The following is a 19,813-nucleotide window of genomic DNA, read 5'->3' as shown; positions in this document are numbered from 1 at the left end:
CTCCACAGACACTCTACCCATCCTCCCTGCACCTCACTGTACTTTGCTCACCTTATTATCTTTTGAGACAGGGTCTTGCTCTGTGACCCAGGCTGGAGGGCATTGGCATAATCATAGCTCATTGCAGCCTTGGTCTCCTGGCCTCAAGTAATCCTCTCACCTCAGTCTCCTAAGTACTGGGACCTCAGGTGCACACCACCACACCCAGCTAATTTTTAAATTATTTGTACAAACGGGGTCCCCCCATATGGCCCAGGCTGGTCTCGAACTCCTGGGCTCAATTGATCTTCTGCCTTCATCTCCCATAGTGCTGGGATTACAGACATAAGTCTCCGTGCCCAGCCAGTATTTTTTGCCCTCTATCATATACCACCCACCATACCAAGGGAACAAGCAAATCTGGGGTCTGATGTTCCTGCCCTGCAGAAGACGCCATATCCCATCTGGATGAGAAATGAAGCACATGAGCAGCCTGGCAGAGCCACGGTTAATGTGAACCTGGAGAGGAGCCGTGCTGTCTTCCAGCAAGACCTCACCAGCAGGGTGTGAAGCCGTGAGATCTGGGGTGGAAGGGGGTTGGAGAAAGGTCTGGGTTTTATTTTTCCTTCTCCTTTTCTTAGGCTGATTACCATTCACCACAATCCCTTTCCTAAACCCTAATATCTTCCCAGTTTATAAAGTGCTCTCACATTTACAATATTTAATCTTCCCAACACTGTGAGGTCAATATTATCCACATTTTGTAAATGAGGAAACTGAGGGTCCTCACGATCAAGTGATTCACCTAAGACCACATAGCTTGTGAGTGGCTGAGCCCGGGGCTGCAGACCCTAATTTTAATGTTCTGTCCTCTATCCCATATTGAGGAGGGCAGGCAGGCAGTCCCCTGTCATGGGGCTCTGCAGCTCTCCATGGAACCAATGATAGAGAAGAAAATTCCATTGCATTTTCTAAGTAGTCAGCTGGGATGGCAGGATTTTTTTTTTTTTTTTTTTTTTTTTTTTGAGACAGAGTCACGCTCTTGTTGCCGAGGCTGGAGTGCAGTGGCATGATTTTGGCTCACTGCAAGCTTTGCCTCCCGGGTTCAAGCAATTATCCTGCCTCAGCCTCCCTAGTAGCTGGGACTACAGGTGCCCGCCACCACGCCCCGCTAATTTTTTTGTATTTTTAGTAGAGACAGGGTTTCACCATGTTGGCCAGGTTGGTCTCAAAAACTCCTGACCTCAGGTGATCCACCTGCCTCTGCCTCCCACAGTGCTGGGATTACAGGCGTGAGCCACCATGCCTGGCCATGGCAGGAAATTTTGATGGGCATCTACTTACCTGCAAGTATGTTGTGCTTTCTTAACTGAGGGGCATTGTTAGAGGATTGTTAGAGGTAATGGTGTTACTTGACTGGGTCTTCTGGGGTGTTGATGTGCACAGGGGAAATTTGGATTTCCCATCACTTTGTGTGATGACCACACAGCCCCTAAATCTCACCTAAGAGTGATATGGAGAAGCTGAAAGAAGCCACTACATTGTCCACATGAGCTAGGAACAGTAACTTTAGGTCTTACATTAAATGTTAATTCTGCCTTAACTTTGCTGTGCAACTCAAGCCAGGCTTCTCCCTCTCTGGTTCTCAGAACAGCTCTGGCAGCCAAACTGAAGTTATCTCCTATGCCAGCCTGAGACTCCACTCCCTTTGCAACCTCCTGGAGAAGATAACTTAGGGAAAGACTGTCCCTAAGTTTGGGATGCTCAGAGGAAGCATCCCAAACCCCTCACTGGTTTAGGAATTTAACACTACAGAGCAACGGCCCCAGAAGGCAAGGCGATTGTTAGGAGGAATTAAACAGGCTAGTGCTGGACCCAGCCATCCAGTCCTGGCTTACACAGAAGTTGCTTTTCATGCCTTTTCCCTCTGTTAATTTGGCTTGTTTTCCAAACATGGGTCAAACAACCCCTCTCCAGAAGCGGCAGCAGCAGAAGGAAATGTTATTAAAAATGAGTCTGTTAGTGGGAATGGTGTGTGGATGAAGTCTTTGGGAGTTTTGGCTGCCAAATAAAGACTTTATTGTCATTCCTCCTTTCCCAAGCTCCCTCCCTCTCTCCTCCCCTCCCCTCCCTCCCTCCTCCCTCCTCTCCTCCCCTCCCTCCCTATGATCTGCCCCTCCCTCCCCCTAAGCTAACCTCCCCACCCCAATAGGATCTGGTGGAAGAAAAGTCAGGCAAACACAAGCACGCACACACCACTGGGAGATCAGATCTTCTAGCTGGCTCTCTGCTGCCACAGCTCCGCCGAAGGGAGGGGGTGGAAGAGGAGGACTAAACTCAGAGCTGAGAGGAGAGGCAGGTGTGTTCAGGTAAGCCCAGTCGGGAGATGGGCAGGAGACTGGGAAGAATCTTTCATCCAGTAAGTTTCCTCCTGATCTGTCCATTTATTGATCTAGTCTCTATCTTCTCACTCCTTCCTTCCTCCCACCTCTTTCTCCTCTCAAATGAGTTCAAATTTAGTCTTCCTAATTTCTTTCCTATAGCCTCTTCCTCTTCTTTTTATCACTCTGTACCCTTATATTTGCTTGCTGCAAAAGTTAAGCTTTCCTGCTACAGATGTTTATTGTAGCACAGAGAGCCACGCTGCACAAAGTGTTTCTACAGATCAGGTGTTTCCATAGAAACTGGACTCCAGAACCCATTTCTTTGCACCTTTTGTGTATTGTCACACATTGTGGAAGTCAAACACATCACACGGAGGCTGCACTTTCACTACCACCACCCCACACGACCATACAAAATGAAGATATCCTGTCCATTCACCTCTGCCCTCTGCATCTGACATGCAGAGCTAGACCACATTGTCACCAGATACCAGCAGACACACACATACACATGCACACATGTTCCCTGCATCTTGTCTCTCGCCCTCTCACACACACCTCCCTAGCTGTAAGAGCAAAGACAAAGTACGTTTTCCCACTGAGATGGCAGAGCCAGAAGAAAATCTTGCATCCCAAGTCCAGGCCGAATAGGGAGGAGATAAGCAAGAGCAGGAGCTGGAAGGGTTTCTTCATTATTTAGGGCTTCACTGGGTAGGAGGGAGAGAAAAATGGCTTTTTCCAACCTGCACAGTGTCTTCTTAGCAGCTTTGAATTTCTGTCTCACTGGTCCAAACCACTTGGCTTTTGGAAAGAAAGAAAGAAAGCGACCCAGTTCCCAATCCTTGAAGGTCCTAATTCCCAGCTCTGGGAACAGTTCATTTTTTATTTTTTTTTTCCTGCAGGCAGCCAGAAAAATATTTTTCTTTAAAGCCGTTCTGAAATTATTCCAACCATTCAGGTTGGCAAAAGGTCCTGTGGCAGAGGAGAAAAAAAAAGGCAGCAGTTCCTTAAGCAGTTGGGGAGGGGAAAACTGAAGGGCAGCCCCTCTCCTGCTCCCCTGCTCATTCCTCTCTATTAATAGAGAGGGTCTGTCCCAAGGCAGGCGGGGTGTAGGGAGATCAAGGGTTCCACACAGCTGATCTTCACAGTCACCTAAGGGCAGGAGAGGGAGGAGTGTGGAGGGCTTACTGAAAATACAGATGTCGGCTCTCACTGCAGATCTACTGAATCAAGACCCAGGAATCTTGTTTTAATACTTCAGGAGATTCTGATGGTCCACCAGGACTTGAGAATCAGGGGCCCGAGAGAGAGCTTTGCTGTAATTTTTAAGCCCAAGACTCTGGCAGTGTTAGTTGGGCAGAAGGACTGTGTCCTGGAAAAGGAGCACCAGAGTGTCCCAAATAGGCCATCTCTTTTTTGGGGAGTGGGAGTAAACAGGGAAGAGCTGTCTCCCTCTCTCCTTGCAAGCACAAGCAGCCATGTATACCACAGAGGAACATTCCAGTAAGAAAGTTCCCCCAAGATGGCTCCATAGAGCTTCTGTTTCCCCTCACCTGCTAATCTGCCTGCCCCAGGACCCCAGGAGCATGTGCTGGGCCCTTCCCCTGACCCTTCTAGGTCCCTGCTCCTCCTTCCCAGCAGCCACCTGTCTGGGCTCTCACAGAGGGTGGGCTGAACACTTTCTTCATGCCCCCTCCACCTCCCTAGTGGGCAATCCCATTTATTGGGCATGTGAGTGAAGCATTTCAAGGCTGGAAGGGGCAAAAAGCTGGGTGCAAAAGGCTGGGAGAAGTCACAAATCGCAGTGGAACTCCATGGCCCGCTGAGGAGGGCGGACTTGCACCTTCTCTGGCCAGTGTCCCCTCACCTGTTGCAGAAAGCATCGGTGAGAAGTTGGTGAATTAGAAAGACAGAACAAGCTTTCCCTAGGTGCTGGGGACTTCCAGAGTCTCCTCAGTTAGTTGTTTCTGAGACCCAAGTGTGATCTCACAAGCCACAAAGGGGAGGAAGTTGCTCTGTGTGGAAGATCCCTGCCTTCGAGCAGAGCATGGGGGCTGCCCTCTAGCCAGGCTGGAGGGAAGGAGACCCCATTACTTTGAAATAATATCAACAAGAACTTAACATTTACAAAACACTCACTTCGCATGTATTAACTCATTTAACCCACAAAACAGAAAAGAAGGTGTTAGTATCCCCATTTTATAGAGCAGAAAAGCAATTGCTTTGCCTAAGCCTACCCAGCTAAGCATCTGAATGAAGAACTGCAGGGTTGGGTCTCGGATCTATAACCACTCAAGGCATCAGACACACTCTTCCAGACTTTCTTCAAGGCTTGGAGATGCTGGGGGAATGGGGCAGAGGATATGGTAGGTGGCAGGCTGTCAGAGAAGAGTCGTCTCACCCTGGTTTTTTCCCCACCTCTCAGAATGGAAAACTTTCTCTTCTAAACTAGTGGCCTGAGGCCAGAAAATCTTCATTCTGTTTACACTTTGCCTTGTGGTAGACACTGGGGAGACAGATGGTCTCTCCATAATAGTGTTATTTTTATTTTTAGCACTTTTTGATCTGTAGTGCATTTTAAAGCTGCTAACCACACTTGCTTCTGACAACTGGGTAAGGAATTCAGGTATAGGGAAGTTTTTTTATTCCCATTTTACAGATAAGAAAACTGAGGCCCAGAACAGGGTTCGCATCACTAGGTAGTGGTGGAGGGGCGAGAATCTTCTCTCCTAACTAGTGTGCACCACAGGCTCTCCTCCCACTGCCCCAGGCAAGCTCATCCTTGTATTGTTTCACCTTCCTAGAAAGGGGCATCTTGAAGTCATCATGCCCCCATAAGGCTCCTTTGTTATCTCAGGACCACATCAGCCCTAATGGGGGCCTTGAAAGGGCCTCAGGCTCACTCCTTTACTAACTCTGCTCATAAATTGGCCAAGACTGCTTGATTCTCCCTGCTTCCAACACCGTTCTGGACTACAGGAAGAGATAAAGAGAGCAGGATGGCTTTCGGACACCTAGGTTGAGAACAGAAAAAAGGGAAAAAAGAGAGAGGGGAGTTCCGATGTTCACAGGCACAGCGCTGGGTCAGAAGCAGCCCCATTCTCCACTGCAGGGTAGCTCTGGGTCAATGCATGGAGGCTTAGGGGTGACCAATTAGACAGGAGATCTGACAAGTAAGAAGAATGCCAGCTCAGAGTGTGGCGTAACCCTGCTGCTAACCCTGCCTAGCCCTGGGAGACAAACCCAACCTCAACCTCTCCATACAAAGCCAATTAGCCTTAAATAGCTGCTCCTAATGACTTGACCAACCCATCAGGACTTCCACCCATCCCTGTCCTGAGCAGAAACATTCCACCACTCCTGGGTTTTAACATTAAATTAATGAGAGAGATAGGGAAGGGGGCTATCTCACTTTAAAAATCAAGGAGTCCGTGGGGCGCTGTGGCTCATGCCTGTAATCCCAGCACTTTGGGAGACTGAGGTGGGCAGATCACTTGAGCTCAGGGGTTCGAGACCAGCCTGGGCAACATGGTAAAACCCCATCTCTACAAAAAAGACAAAAATTACCTGGGTGTGGTAGCGCATACCTGTAGTACCAGCTACTCAGGACGCTGAGATGGGAGGATCACCTGAGCCCAGGGAGGTTAAAGCTGCAGTGAGCTGTGATTGCACTACTGCACTGTAGCCTGATCAACAAAGGGAGACCCTGTATCACCAAAAAAAAAAAAAAAAAAAAAAAAAAAAAATCAAGGCGTCTCTCTAGAGAATCTGCTCTTTATAAACAAATAAATGAGTAAGTAAGCCTCTGCCCCTTGCAGAGATTTTGCACTTTATAACATGGCTTCAAATGCATGATCTCGTTTGATCCTCACACAGATGAGGAGCCCGGGTTGGAGAGTCAGAGCCAGGAGTCAAGCCCAGATCCACAATAGCTGGAATTGAAATTAGAATTTAAAACTCTCTTAGAGGCTGGGTGCAGTGGCTCACAACTGTAATCTCAGCAATTTGAAAGGCCGAGGTGGGAGGATCGCTTGAGCTTAGGAGTTCAAGACCAGCCTGAGCAATATAGTGAGACCCCCATCTCATTTTTGTTTAAAGTGAAAAAAGAAAAAGAAATAAGATTCTCTTAGGAAACGTTCTTTAATGTGGAGAGTGAATGTTGGGCTGGGCAAAGCAATTGCCTTTCTCTTCCGTGAAGCAGCAGCTTTTCCAGAACCGATGGTGGAGAGCAGAACTGCATGCAGTTGGCTGTTGTAGGTGGTCAACAAACCTTCACTGATTGAGCAATGAGCAGAGCCCAGTAGAAAGCTGTGGGTGGAGAGGTGCACTTGTGAAAGCATAAGAAAAATTTAAAAACACACACATGGACCCATCCTAAGGAATCTTATGATTGGACAGAAGTTTCTAGAAGGCAGGAGCATAGAGTGTGGGTCTGAGGCTTTGTAGGAGGGACTACGACTACCCATGGAGTCCAGATACCCTCAGTCTGTCACACAGATTCTGGTTTCAGAGACCTAGGACATCACGGAGCACTGCCAGAGAGAATGGCTGTGCTGTCAGCTGTCAGAACTTCTCATCCTGCCTCATGGCAAAGTTCCAGCAGGAAGGGGCATCACCCCATGAGAAAAGCCTTAGAAATGAATGCTATTTCCTTAAGAGAGAAGCATCCCTGCACTTGGAATGGTTCTGATTCAGCCCTGGGGCTGAGGGAAGGGGAGGAGAGCAGGCTCAGCTTCCCCACATAACTTGCTCCTGGGAACATTTCCTGGGGAACCTCCTGTTGGCTCTGGGAGAGCTTGGCTAGGCCCAGAGGTTTGGAATGTAAATGGGTCAGAAGACTAGTGAAAAGATAAGTTCCCAAAGGGTCTGGTGCTGCACATGGGGATGAGGAAGGCCTGTGTTTACTGTGGATGAGAAGGCGCACACAGCCAGCCTGCTGGGTGGAGCTGTGAGTAACCTGTCTGTTCCTCTCACCCCTGACGATGAAGACTAGGGCTGCCCTGGCACTGAGCCAAGGAAATCCATCCCCCCCCGCCCCCCAGCACAGGTCACAGCCACAGTGCCTCACTGCTTTTGCTGGAAGCCCTGGGCAAATTGGTGCCCAGTCCCTGGCATATGCTTTTGGTGACAAAGGCAATGAAGTGATATAGAAAAACTCCTGCCAGTGCTGGGAGCCTCCTTGGGACAGGGCTTCTCACAGTATGAAAGATTTCTAGCTCATTTCTAGGCTTCTGGGTGATTAGAAAATAATTTTTTTTTAAATCAGGGTCACAAAAATTGAGGCTTTTAGAAATGTTTGTTTTAGAATACTAATGCTTTAACCACCCCCTTAATTTATATGCAAGATGACTGTTCTGTTTTCCAGAAAATTACAGAACTTACACAATGTTAATTCATAGTTCACCAATTACAAGTGAAGTGGGGTTCAGCCAACAAGACTCAAGCTTAAAGTTTTGCAATTAATGCCTTCTCTTTTTAATCCTTGCAATGTATCTCTGACAATGTTATATCCTTAACAGGAGATCAAGCAAAAAACCTAACTGCAAGGTCCTTTGTGATAGGAGGCCAGGGAAAATGGCCTTCCAGACCTCTTGGAGAGGCCTGCCTTGGAAGAGACCACCTTAGAGGGAGGTGGAGAAGGACAGTCTCTGCCCTCCTTCCCTTCCGCCTTCCTTCTTTCCTTCCAATACTCAGTATACTGCATATGGGCTTATATATGCACACAGAGGATAAGTGAGTGAGTTTGCTTATGTGCATGGGACCTGAAGAGGTGTGTGTGTGTGAGAGTGTGCAGACTGGGGGGTCAAGGGCATGTGTGTGTGTGTCCATGCACATAAGCTGTGGTGAGACACCCTCTACCCATCCATGGCTAAGGGCTTCTCTTTCCAGTTTCTTGTCACATTCAGCTTCTCCTGAGCATCTGTCCTAGAATTTAGCAGCTGGTGAGTGGCTTCTGTTGTCTTTCTTTGATCAAAGCCAGCAAGGAGCCAGGCACTGGGTCAAGCAAGCAAAGTCTAAGCTGACATGGGTTCAAAGGGAAGGTGGGAGAGGCAGAGTGTCTGAATCAGCACAGTGATCACAGGGTCCAGACGCAAGCTGGGGACATACTCCAGCCCACCCTATCTCAGAGAAGCCTGCATCCCCAGTGTGTCCAGACCTCGAGGTAGTGGAAGGGGCACCCCAATTTTGAGGAAGAGGCGAAGAGGGCCAGTTGAAGCAATGTGGGAACAGGGATCCTGGCTGGGGGTGTCATAGGAATGATATCCTTGGAGAGGGGAAGGTACAGGGCATCCCCTCCGGGGACCCTTCCTAGCCTAGCCCAGGGGAATGCCTGTGGGAGCTGCCTCCTTCTGTTTGCAGCCATAAGTCTGTTGTTATTTCTCCAGTTTCAACTCAACTTAAACCACATGGCCCTATCTGGAGGGTCACTGGGGCCAATGGGAAGGAGGGCAACACCACAACATCCTTCAGCTCCATATTTCAATGTCACTGAGGCTAGCAGGAGGTTCTTCTTGATATCCCACCTCAATACCACCAGCTCCAAAGGATATGGGAGCAGCAATATGTGATCAAAAGAAAGGAAAGTGTTTTCTCCTCATCTTTCAATCTCTTCCCTGTTTATTTTCCTGGGAGCCTCCACATCTGGGGAGACGTTCTTGGCATATCTCCCAATGGCAAAGACCAGTGTTCTCTGAGCCAAGTGCCGGGAGTAGGGAGATGGGTGGGAAGGCCCAGAGCATCTGTGAGCCAGGGTGGATGCAAAGGTGTCGGCAGCACTTCCCTCCCTTCCCAAGATCCCACTAGCTCTCCTCTGGAAGGGAGGAGGCCTTGGTTCTTGTCCTGGGTCTGCTGTTAAACAGCATCTTGGCCTTGGCAAGCCACTTCTTCCCTCCAGTCCTCAGTTTTTGTAAACGGTGGGGTCTGGAGTTGATTGGTGGATTTCAAGCCATTTTTAGCAAAGAAACGTGTCTTCCCCCGCCCCCAACAAATGAATGCTTTGGCTAAACCTCAATATATATAATAGGTTTTTTTAAAGAGAGCTGCCGAGGTTGGCACAGGGATGGGTTCAGGGTACCCCAGGGCCATCTCCTTAGTCTCCTCCCCACAGGGGTGTTCCACAGAAATGAAGGCAGAGTTGGAAAACCACTATGTTATGGGATCTTTAAGGACCTTTCTGGATTTAACTAGGACTCTATGGTTCATACATCCTAACATCCCTCTCATGAAGACACTAATGATTTTCTGATGTTGTGAATGGGAGGACTGAGGGCCAGAGTGGTTAAGGGTCTTCTCTGACAAGTCCTGACTCAGAATCCAATGTGCTTTCTTTCTTTCCTTCTTTTTTTTTTTTTGAGACAGAGTTTTGCTCTTGTTGCCCAGGCTGGAGTGCATTGGTGCAATCTCAGCTCACTGCAACCTCCTCCTCCTGGGTTCAAGCGATTCTCCTGCCTCAGCCTCCCAAGTAGCTGAGATTACAGGTGTCCACCACCACACCCTGCTAATTTTTTGTATTTAGTAGAGATGGGGTTTCTCCATGTTGGTAAGGCTGATCTCAAACTCCTGACCTGAAGTGATCCACCCGCCTTGGCCTCCCAAAGTACTGGGATTACAGGCGTGTATGCCACCGTCCCACCAGCCCCAATGTGCCTTTTTTTTTTTTTTTTTTGAGACGGAGTCTCACTCTGTTGCCCAGGCTGGAGTGCAGTGGTGCGATCTCGGCTCACTGCAAACTCCGCCTCCCGGGTTCACGCCATTCTCCTGCCTCAGCCTCCCAAGTAGCTGGGACTACAGGCACCCACCACCACGCCTGGCCAATCTTTTGTATTTTTAGTAGAGACAGGGTTTCACCATGTTAGCCAGGATGGTCTCGATCTCCTGACCTCATGATCTACCCACCTCAGCCTCCCAAAGTGCTGGATTACAGGTGTGAGCCACTGTGCCCGGCCCCCAATGTGCTTTCTACCAGCATGCCCCCCGCCCTCTTCAGAGCAGGCTCAACACATCGAGTGGCTAAGCCAATGGCCAGGGAATCCAGACCCTCAAGCCCTTGTTATTCCCTTACCTGCTGGGTACAGGCAAACAAGGAGATGCTTCTACAGCTCCCTAAGCTCTGCCCATCTTCCCTAGAGCTCTAGTTCTGCCCAACTCTGGCTTCAAAAACATGACAACTAGTTACTGAGGGCCCAAGGATAATGACCTTATGTGTCTTCTCCCTGCAGGTGCATCACCTGGATCATGAGGTCACCCCTCTGCTGGCTCCTCCCACTTCTCATCTTGGCCTCAGTGGCCCAAGGCCAGCCAACAAGACGACCAAGACCTGGGACTGGGCCCGGGCGCAGACCCAGGCCCAGGCCCAGGCCCACACCCAGCTTTCCTCAGCCTCATGAACCAGCAGAGCCAACAGACCTGCCTCCTCCCCTCCCTCCAGGCCCTCCATCTATCTTCCCTGACTGTCCCCGCGAATGCTACTGCCCCCCTGATTTCCCATCTGCCCTCTACTGTGATAGCCGCAACCTGCGAAAGGTCCCTGTCATCCCGCCCCGGATCCATTACCTCTATCTCCAGAACAACTTCATCACTGAGCTCCCGGTGGAGTCCTTCCAGAATGCCACAGGACTGCGATGGATTAACCTGGACAACAACCGAATCCGCAAGATAGACCAGAGGGTGCTGGAGAAACTGCCCGGCCTGGTGTTCCTCTACATGGAGAAGAACCAGTTGGAAGAGGTCCCCTCGGCCCTGCCCCGGAACCTGGAGCAGCTGAGGCTGAGCCAGAACCACATCTCCAGAATCCCGCCTGGTGTCTTCAGCAAGCTGGAGAACCTGCTGCTCCTGGATCTCCAGCACAACAGGCTGAGTGATGGCGTCTTCAAGCCCGACACCTTCCAGGGCCTCAAGAATCTCATGCAGCTCAATCTGGCCCACAACATCCTGAGAAAGATGCCGCCCAGGGTCCCCACCGCCATTCACCAGCTCTACCTGGACAGTAACAAGATTGAGACCATCCCTAACGGATACTTCAAGAGCTTTCCCAATCTTGCCTTCATTCGGCTTAACTACAACAAGCTGACAGACAGGGGACTCCCCAAGAACTCCTTTAATATCTCCAACCTGCTCGTGCTCCACCTGTCTCACAACAGGATCAGCAGTGTGCCCGCCATCAACAACAGGCTGGAACACCTGTACCTCAACAACAATAGCATCGAGAGTGAGTGGGGTGGGCCAGGGCGGGGCCGAAGGCAAGGAGGTTGGCTTGTGTAGCACGTCCACCCTCTCTAGGGAGACTCAGGGTGGGGTAGTATAAAAAGCATCCACTTTGGCACTGGACTTCAATTCATGGCCTTGCCACTTGCTATCTGGGTGACCTTGAAACGATATTTGACCAGTCTGGGAAGTTTTCTCATCTGTAAGGTGAGAATGGTAATAATACCTTCTATCAAAAGGTGATATGAGGATGTAATAGTTTAACATGGAGAAAGTGCCCAGAATACCATACTTGGAGGGTCATAGGTTTTCTTCGTCTATTCTTCCTCAGCTCCAGTTCCTTGGCAACTGGATCTATAGGTAAGGTAGACATGGAATATACTCCTGGACATTCTGCTAAAAACAGAACAGAGACATTTAAATACTTATCCTGAAATGTCCTGGGCCTGCCCTCTGCAGAAACCTGCCCCTGTGGGAGGATGCTTCTTCCCAAGCCTGAGCCTGGGTTTTGATTCAGGGTATGCAACTGGTAAAAATGTGGCAGTCAGGAAAAGAAGGTCTGTATGCTGGTGCTTTCTGAATCTATCTGGAAGAGTGCGATGTTTAGGTGCACTTAAGGGAGAGTTTGTCTAAGTGACATGTACAGGGTTCTGGACTTGGAGTATCAATTGCAGCCCAGGAGAGGAGGTTGGAAGTTGCAGTTTTGCTTCAATCAAAAATTACAGCTCTGAGCAGAGCATTAGCAGAAAGGTTTAGAAGTGAAATAATATTTTCTGGTCCTTGAACAAAATCAGCCTACATTCACACAAGGGATGCAGCAGCAGAAGGGAAGACACGGATTGAGGGAAAAGAGAAGGACCCCTAGAACGATATTTGGGGATCCTTAGGTTCCAAACCAAAGAATGAGAGGGAGATTGTTGGTGACTCTACTGATACCAACAATGGGCGAATAGATCTGTTCACTCATTTGGGATAATTTCAAGAAGTAGGGGAGGATTTTTTTTTAATCTTACCAAAAAAAAAAAAAAAATGGGAAAAGGGGAAGACTGTCTAATTTTACCCTGGAGACAGCACACTAAAATAAAACACATTACCCCCAGGAAGCTATGAGGCCAAAATACAGACAGAAAGGATACCTTGATTAATAAATGGCTGATAGGTCTCTACCAGATTATGGAAGAACAGGTTGCTGGAGGATATCCCAGCCTTCTAAGGTTGAAGTCAGAGAACTCACACCTCACCCACATGAGCCCACCCCATCCAGCCTGTCTCCTGTGCCTTTCACAGAATGGGCTGAGTGGGGCCTAGGTCAGTGTGACGATTATGTTCTTCACAATGACCATAATGCTGCCACTGGTACTGTCCTTAAACAGCTTACAAAATGCCTTTGCCAACATTCTCTCCCCTGATTACAGGGCAGGCACCACTCTTACCATTTCACAGATTGAAGAACTCAGCATGAGGGTGGCTAGGCCACAGCCCCAAGCTCATAAGAGAAAACCCCTGTGTCAGGGCCCTTCTGCTACTCCAATGGCAAAGAAGAAAGAGGAGGAAAAGGAAGAGGGAGACAATTACAATGAAGATGATGCCTACTCTTCCTCTTCCTGCTCCTCCATAAATGATAAGTGAGGCAAGGCTTAGGGAGAATAAAACAGTTCATTTAAATGCTGGCATGCCTGGTGCCACAGGCATCTAACAAGATATGATGGAGGAAACGGAATCTCAGGCCATGGACCCTTCAGAATCAGTAGGCTCATCATGTCCCTGGGGTTCCGGAGCTCTCCCCAGACCCTCTTTCCTCTTCCTGTCATCCCTATTTCACTTACCATCTTTTGTCCATCCTCATGTCTCACGTCCAATTCAAAGGAAAACCTGCAGAGTAATTTTCACATCCACCTGCTGGCTTCAGATCTCACCTTACTCCATTGCTTCTCCACACTGTAGCCAGATTATCTTTGTACAGCATAAACCTGAACATAAGGATCTCTAAGGACCCTTCTAGATTTAACACTCCAGGATACCATGGTTCAAGTATCCTATTAATAACATCGCTCTCACAAAGACAGTCCTGTTCACTGCCGTTCCTCAGACCAGAGATTAAAAGCCTCTTAGTGAAAGACTGTTTGAAAGCCTAACTACCTTCCCAGCTTACTCTCCTTAGTACATCACATTGCACTATTACTATTCCCAGATTCGCCCACAAGCAGAATTTTGGCCTCCACAACTTCATTCAAACAGATTCCTCTATCAGAACACCATCCCCCAGGTCTCCACCTGTTGTAACTCTACCTATTCTTGAAGGCCCAGTTCAAAATTTACTTCCAATTCTCTAGAGTGAACTTGCAATAACAGTTGTTGATCAATTCCAACTTAATTCATTTTACAAATGAGTCAACTGAGCCTGGAGGTCAAGGCAGCTCATCTATGATCACACATTCCCAAAGCTAGCCAGTTTCAGAGAGAAGTCTACAGTCCTTGCTCTCGGGTGTCTTCCCCCTTCCCCTTCCTCATCTTGGCCGCCAGCTTCCACTCCCTGCTGATTTCTCGTCTTCTTTTTCCATAGAAATCAACGGAACCCAGATTTGCCCCAACGACCTAGTGGCGTTCCATGACTTCTCCTCGGACCTGGAGAACGTGCCACACCTGCGCTACCTGCGGCTGGATGGAAACTACCTGAAGCCGCCCATTCCGCTGGACCTCATGATGTGCTTCCGCCTCCTGCAGTCCGTGGTCATCTAGGCTCTACTCCGCCACGGGATCTGCTCGGACCGCACTTGAAGGCTGGGGCCCAGGCGCCTGTGCCCGCCATTCGTTTTCTCTCTCTCCCTTTCTTTCTCCCAGCTTTGCCTCTCTTATCCCACCCTCGAGGCAGGGAAAAGCCATCTATTGTTCTGCAGCCTCAGGAGCGAGACTTCCAAGGGCTCAGTTTGGTCCCACCCAGTTGAAAGACACCCAGTGCACACCCAAACTCCTGGCCTTCTGTGGTTTCCCTTTGCTCCAGAAACACAGATGTGTCTAAAGACTTGGTGTCCCCTTCTCTCTCCTCCCCCACCCGCCACTCCTGGGTACATCTGGGCCGTGGACTATCTGATCTTGGTCCTGGCCGAGCAAACAGCCCGGAGGTAAGGTTCAGAAAGTCCCCCTGGGGACTCCTCCATCTTCGGCAGCTCTGGCTCAAAGAGGCCAAGAAACCCAGTTCTCCTGGGCCAAGGATCCCTTCTGGCAAAGCTGCTGCTCCGCCGCACGGTTCCCCGGCACCAGACATCGCCCTGGCCCTGCTGGCCCGGGTCTCCGGGCAGGAGGAGCGAGGGAATGACGGAGGTAGGGTGCAGGGTCAGGGCTCCCGCAGGGGCCTGCATCTAGCCAGCAGGTCACAAGGATGCGCAGGGGGCCCCCTCCTGTTCCAGGGTGAACATAGCACACGCCCTCCTGGCTGGGCCTCAGGAGGAACAGCCAAGGAGAAGAATGGCCCAAGGAACTAGGAAGCAGTCATGGGAGAGGGGAAGGGTTCAAGCCCGGGATGGGCCCGCGTGGCGTCGATGGGTCCTGCGGCCCCCTTGCCCAACCTCGGGTTTAGGGAGGAGGATTCACAGTGTTTGTGTGGGGGCGGGGGAAGGAAGAGGCAGCAGCCCCGCCCCCGCCATCTGTTCTCCATCAGGGTGCGCGGCCCAGCCATTTCCACCCTCGGGAGGCGGCCCCTGAGAAACAGGGAGGAAGGGGCGGAGCACCTGGACATCTCCCAGAAGCCCCTCCACGTTTGAAAATGCACCTCCTCCTCAGAGACAGACGCATCGGTGCCACCTAGTGGCTGGTGGGAGTAACAGCTGGTCCCAGTCTTGCGCCTGGCCCTCTTCCTGGGGTGATTTTCCTCGGTGGAGGAGTCTCGTGGGGTCCCAACACGGAAGAGCCATGGGCCGTGTGCATGGTGTCGCTCTCTTCTAGGGTCTAACGGGCACAAACGTCCCCAGGCTGGGCTCATTCCCATCGTGAGTGAGCCCAGGTGAGGACATAGTCGGCTCCCGTTTGTTGTATGCCCTTTCCGGGTGCCTTCTCAGCTCCCTCATCTGTAAACCGAGGAGGTGGATAAGATGCTCCCGGCCGGGCGCGGTGGCTCACGCCTGTAATCCCAGTACTTTGGAAGGCCGAGGCAGGCGGATTATTGTCTGAGCTCAGGAGTTCGAAACCATCCTGGGTAACATGGTGAAACCCCCGTCTCTACTAAAATACAAAAAAATTAGCCAGGCATAGTGGCGCGCGCCTATAATCCCAGCTACTGGGAGGCTGAGGTGGGAGAATCGCTTGAGCCGGGGAGGCGGAGGTTGCAGTGAGGCGAGATTGTGCCACTGCACTCCAGCTTGGGCGACAGAGTGAGACTCCGTCTCAAAAAAGAAAAAAAAAAAAAAAAAATGCTCCTCTGAGGTCCCTCGGGCGCTCATGTTCCGAGTCTGCGGCTCCACACTTTAAATCATACTCGAATGCAGGACAAGTCCTAAATATTTGCCCCTTCCCTTGCAGTAATTTATTTTCTGTATGGACTGTCCCTCCCCCAGAGGCTTCCCCACCCTCCATGCCTGGCCCAGGTGAGCAGCTTGGCAGGTCTCCAAGTGGAACCCGGTCCAGACAGGGCTGCCTCGACTTCATCTTTCCCCCTAACTTCCTCCAAGGGATGCTGCCCCTTCTCAGCCCCCTGCGTGTGTATATTGGTGGGAGGCATAGAGGATGGATGTTCTAGAAATGAGTAAGACACAGTGCCCACCCCCAAGTTAGGATGAAAAAAGTTCCAGAGGTTTTTAAGAAATTGGATTAAGCTGGGTCCCTAACGTCAAGAAATTCCCATTATGCTCCTTCTCACCTTTCTCTTTTGCTAATTATGGAAAATAGGGCCCATTCATCATAGCCTCCTTCCTCCGTGCTCCACTACAATCGCCGCATTCTTTCTAGCTGCAGCTGGTTTCTTCAAGGCTCCTGCTTAAAGTCCATACGTTATTATGGCCGAAAGCAACCTGGTGCTTCGGCCTGGATAAGAGCCCCTTCTGCATCTTATTCACAGCTTGCAACCTCAGCCCCTTTGATGAGGCCCTCAGGGGAGAGGTCATTACCTTGATCCTGCAAACCCAGACTCGTTGAGCAGCAACGCAATCACCATCATCCCACTGCCCAATCTAGAATATGTCTGCTCTCCGTCTCTCTCTGCAGCTGTAAGCCAGAGGGGATTCAAGGTAAATAGGCTTTACAGGCTCCCCTCCTCCAAACACACACACAATGGGCTGGTTTCTTTCAAGTTTAAAAAAAGCCCCCTTCTCCATGCATAAGTTCATTCCCTCCATGCTGTCGTCATCGACATATACAGGTGTGTACATAGGTGTATGTGTGTACTCTGCACGTATATCTCTTCTCTCTTGAAGACCGTGTTAACTTTGTGAAATAACTTCCACATTTCAACACACTTCACAGTACAGGAAATAAAGTAATATGAAAAACACCCTGCGTGAACTCAACGGTGTAAACAGGTCAAGAATAACACTTCAAAGTCATCTTGCTGGCCAGGCATGGTGGATCACGCCTGTAATCCCAGCACTTTGGGAGGCCAAGGCGGGCAGATCACCTGAGGTCAGGAGTTCAAGACCAGCCTGGCCAACATAGTGAAACCCCTTCTCTACTCAAAATACAAAAATTGGCTGGGTGTGGTTGTACATGCCTGTAGTCCCAGCTACTTGGGAGGCTGAGGCAGGAGAATTGCTTGAACCCAGGAGTCAGAAGTTGCAGTGAGCCGAGACTGCACCACTGCACTCCAGCCTAGGAGACAAAACAAGACTTCATTTCAAAAAAATAAAAATAAAAATAAAGTCATCTTGCCATCCACCCCCTACCGTTGAGCCACCATGCCCAGCCCCAAAGCCTCTTACTTGCTCTAACAAGATGAGTGGAGAAAAGATTATATTCTTAAGAAATTCCTATGAAAGCTATCCAAAAGCCTTTTCTTTCGTCTTTTCTTCTTATTATTATTTTTTAATAGAGGCAGGGTCTCATTATGTTGCCCAGGCTGGTCTGGAACTCCTGGCCTCAAGTGATCCTCCCACCTTGGCCTCCCCAAAGTGCTGGCATTACAGGTGTGAGTCACCATGCCCAGCCCCAAAGCCTTTTGTTGAAGAATTTCTCCCAAACTCACAACCCTCATGAAAAATTAAACCTCAATTCCACAAGACTGCCCACCCACAGAAAAAAATATATATATATATTCCTAAAGTCAGACCAGAAATCTTACAGCTGCATTTGAAACCCAAAGCCTCGAGTTCTTTCAAGCTACATGTACTAAATTGTCGAAGGTCTCCCAGGAGCTTTGTACTGAGGCAGACACAGAAAGACACAAAACGGTCGTCTTTCCTGCCCAAGTAAAGCTTACAGACTAACTGGGGAGATGTATTGTGCAAACAAAACAGTAAAAGAGCCGTCTCAAGGGCAGAGAGCATAGACCAAGTCATCTGGAATGGTCTACATGCCATGTGGAAGTCCACAGAAGAGTTAGAACAGGGTGTCCCAGAATCTCTCTTCTGAGGGAAGGTTGGTTGCAAAAGTGGGATTCATGATCCTCCCAGGCTACACCATCTTCTTTAGAATGAGAACTGCCAGGTGACACCCTCGCTGCTCCTACCTGGCTACTAAACATCTACTTCAGCTCACTTCACGGATGTTCAGTGGATATCGGTCACATGCCAGGTCCCCAGCTAAGGGTTCAAGGATGGATAATACACACAGCAGCACACCCTTGAGGAACTCATACCTTGGTAAAGGGAAAGAAATCCATGAATGGATACCTCTGTGTCCTAAGTGTTTGTAATAATGCTGTGTGTCAGGCCTCTGAGCCCAAGCTAAGCCATCATATCCCCTGTGACCTGCACTTGCACATCCAAACGGCTGGTTCTTACCTTAACTGATGATATTCCACCACAAAAGAAGTGAAAATGGCTGGTCCCTGCCTTAACTGATGACATTACCTTGTGAAATTCCTTCTCCTGGCTCATCCTGGCTCAAAAGCTCCCCCACTGAGCACCTTGCGACCCCCACCCCTGCCCGCCAGAGAACAACCCCCTTTGACCGTTATTTTCCACTATCTACCCAAATCTTATAAAACGGCCCCACCCCTATTTCCCTTCGCTGACTCTCTTTTCGGACTCAGCCCGCTTGCACCCAGGTGAAATAAACAGCCTTGTTGCTCATACAAAGCCTGTTTGGTGGTCTCTTCACACAGACATGAGTGAAACTGTGTATGAACAGCATAGAGGAAAGGGCTTTTACCTCTAGACCTGAGGAAAACCAGAAAGACTCCTACCATGTGAGCTGGCTCTTAAGGGATAAATCAGATTTTGCCAGGTGGATGAAAGAAAAAAAGATGCCACCTGGACAGGAAACAGCGTGAGTACAAAGGTAGGAAGGTGTGGAGTCTACCTTGTGGGGCTTGTGTGTCTGAAAAAGAGGAGAGGGTCATGTTCCGGTCATGGAGTGGAGTTATGTGGCTACAAACCCTCAGCAGGGGATATACCCCTGTCCTCCAAAACACAGGAGGGTTCCTGAACTTCCCCGCCTCTCTCTCCCTATCCATGAAAAGGGCAACAACAGGGTTGGCTGGTCAAACTTCTGTCCATACCACCTGCCACCTCCGATTCATCAACACGCCTTGTGCCTCTCCTAATGAGAGATTAGGATTAGGACGCCTCCCCCGCCTCCTGCTTCCTTTGCCAGGCTCTTGGGGAGCTGGGCTGCCTGGAAGAGCAGTCTGCAGGGTTAGCCGTTTCCCCCACCAGGTCACATGTACACATCCATGGACAGCCCCTTATATTCATGAGAACAAGAGTGTGTGACCTGTGAGCTTGGGAAAGCAAGAGGAGAAGTTGGGAGAGGGTCTAGGATGCGAGCCTGAGTCTGGATGTGGCTCCTGCAGGGAGTGGGGGAATCAGGTGTGTATGCATTGGGAAGGAATGATGGTGGGGGTGCGGCAACCAAGCAGGGATGGCAGAACCATATCTCACTGGGAAAGCAGGGAGGGAGAGTGGGAGCAGGCGGCAGGGAGAGTGAATGAACACTCGCATCCGCATTTCTCCCAGGAATAAATGTGTGGGGTGAGAGGGGGGAGATTGCCTAGGCTGGCTGTGGGGGCGGAGGGCCTCTAGCTGCAAAGCCCAGGCTGTGGAGAGAAGATGGAGGCATACAGCCCGCCAAATGTGCCATCTGCCTCCTGGATGCCCTCC

At 49.9% G+C, this 19,813-nt stretch overlaps 1 protein-coding gene across 2 annotated transcripts; it reads left to right on the top strand.

Moving 5' to 3' along the window:
* The first annotated feature begins 2,192 nt into the window (after positions 1 to 2,192).
* PRELP (proline and arginine rich end leucine rich repeat protein) lies at positions 2,193 to 14,590 on the top strand. Of its 2 annotated transcripts, none has more exons than XM_054449553.2 (3): positions 2,193 to 2,348; positions 10,583 to 11,571; positions 14,131 to 14,590. In XM_054449553.2, the coding sequence occupies exons 2-3, from the start codon at positions 10,599 to 10,601 to the stop codon at positions 14,304 to 14,306; spliced, it is 1,149 nt and encodes a 382-aa protein (XP_054305528.1). In that variant the 5' UTR covers positions 2,193 to 2,348; positions 10,583 to 10,598; the 3' UTR covers positions 14,307 to 14,590. The 2 variants fall into 2 exon arrangements, with proteins under 2 accessions (XP_054305528.1, XP_054305532.1); XM_054449557.2 differs by having other exon boundaries at positions 2,203 to 2,338.
* The last annotated feature ends 5,223 nt before the right edge of the window (positions 14,591 to 19,813 follow it).

Source organism: Pongo pygmaeus, chromosome 1 (genome assembly GCF_028885625.2).
Source record: "Pongo pygmaeus isolate AG05252 chromosome 1, NHGRI_mPonPyg2-v2.0_pri, whole genome shotgun sequence".
Classification (NCBI taxonomy): Eukaryota; Metazoa; Chordata; class Mammalia; order Primates; family Hominidae; genus Pongo; species Pongo pygmaeus.
This window is presented reverse-complemented; position numbering and strand designations above follow the sequence as displayed.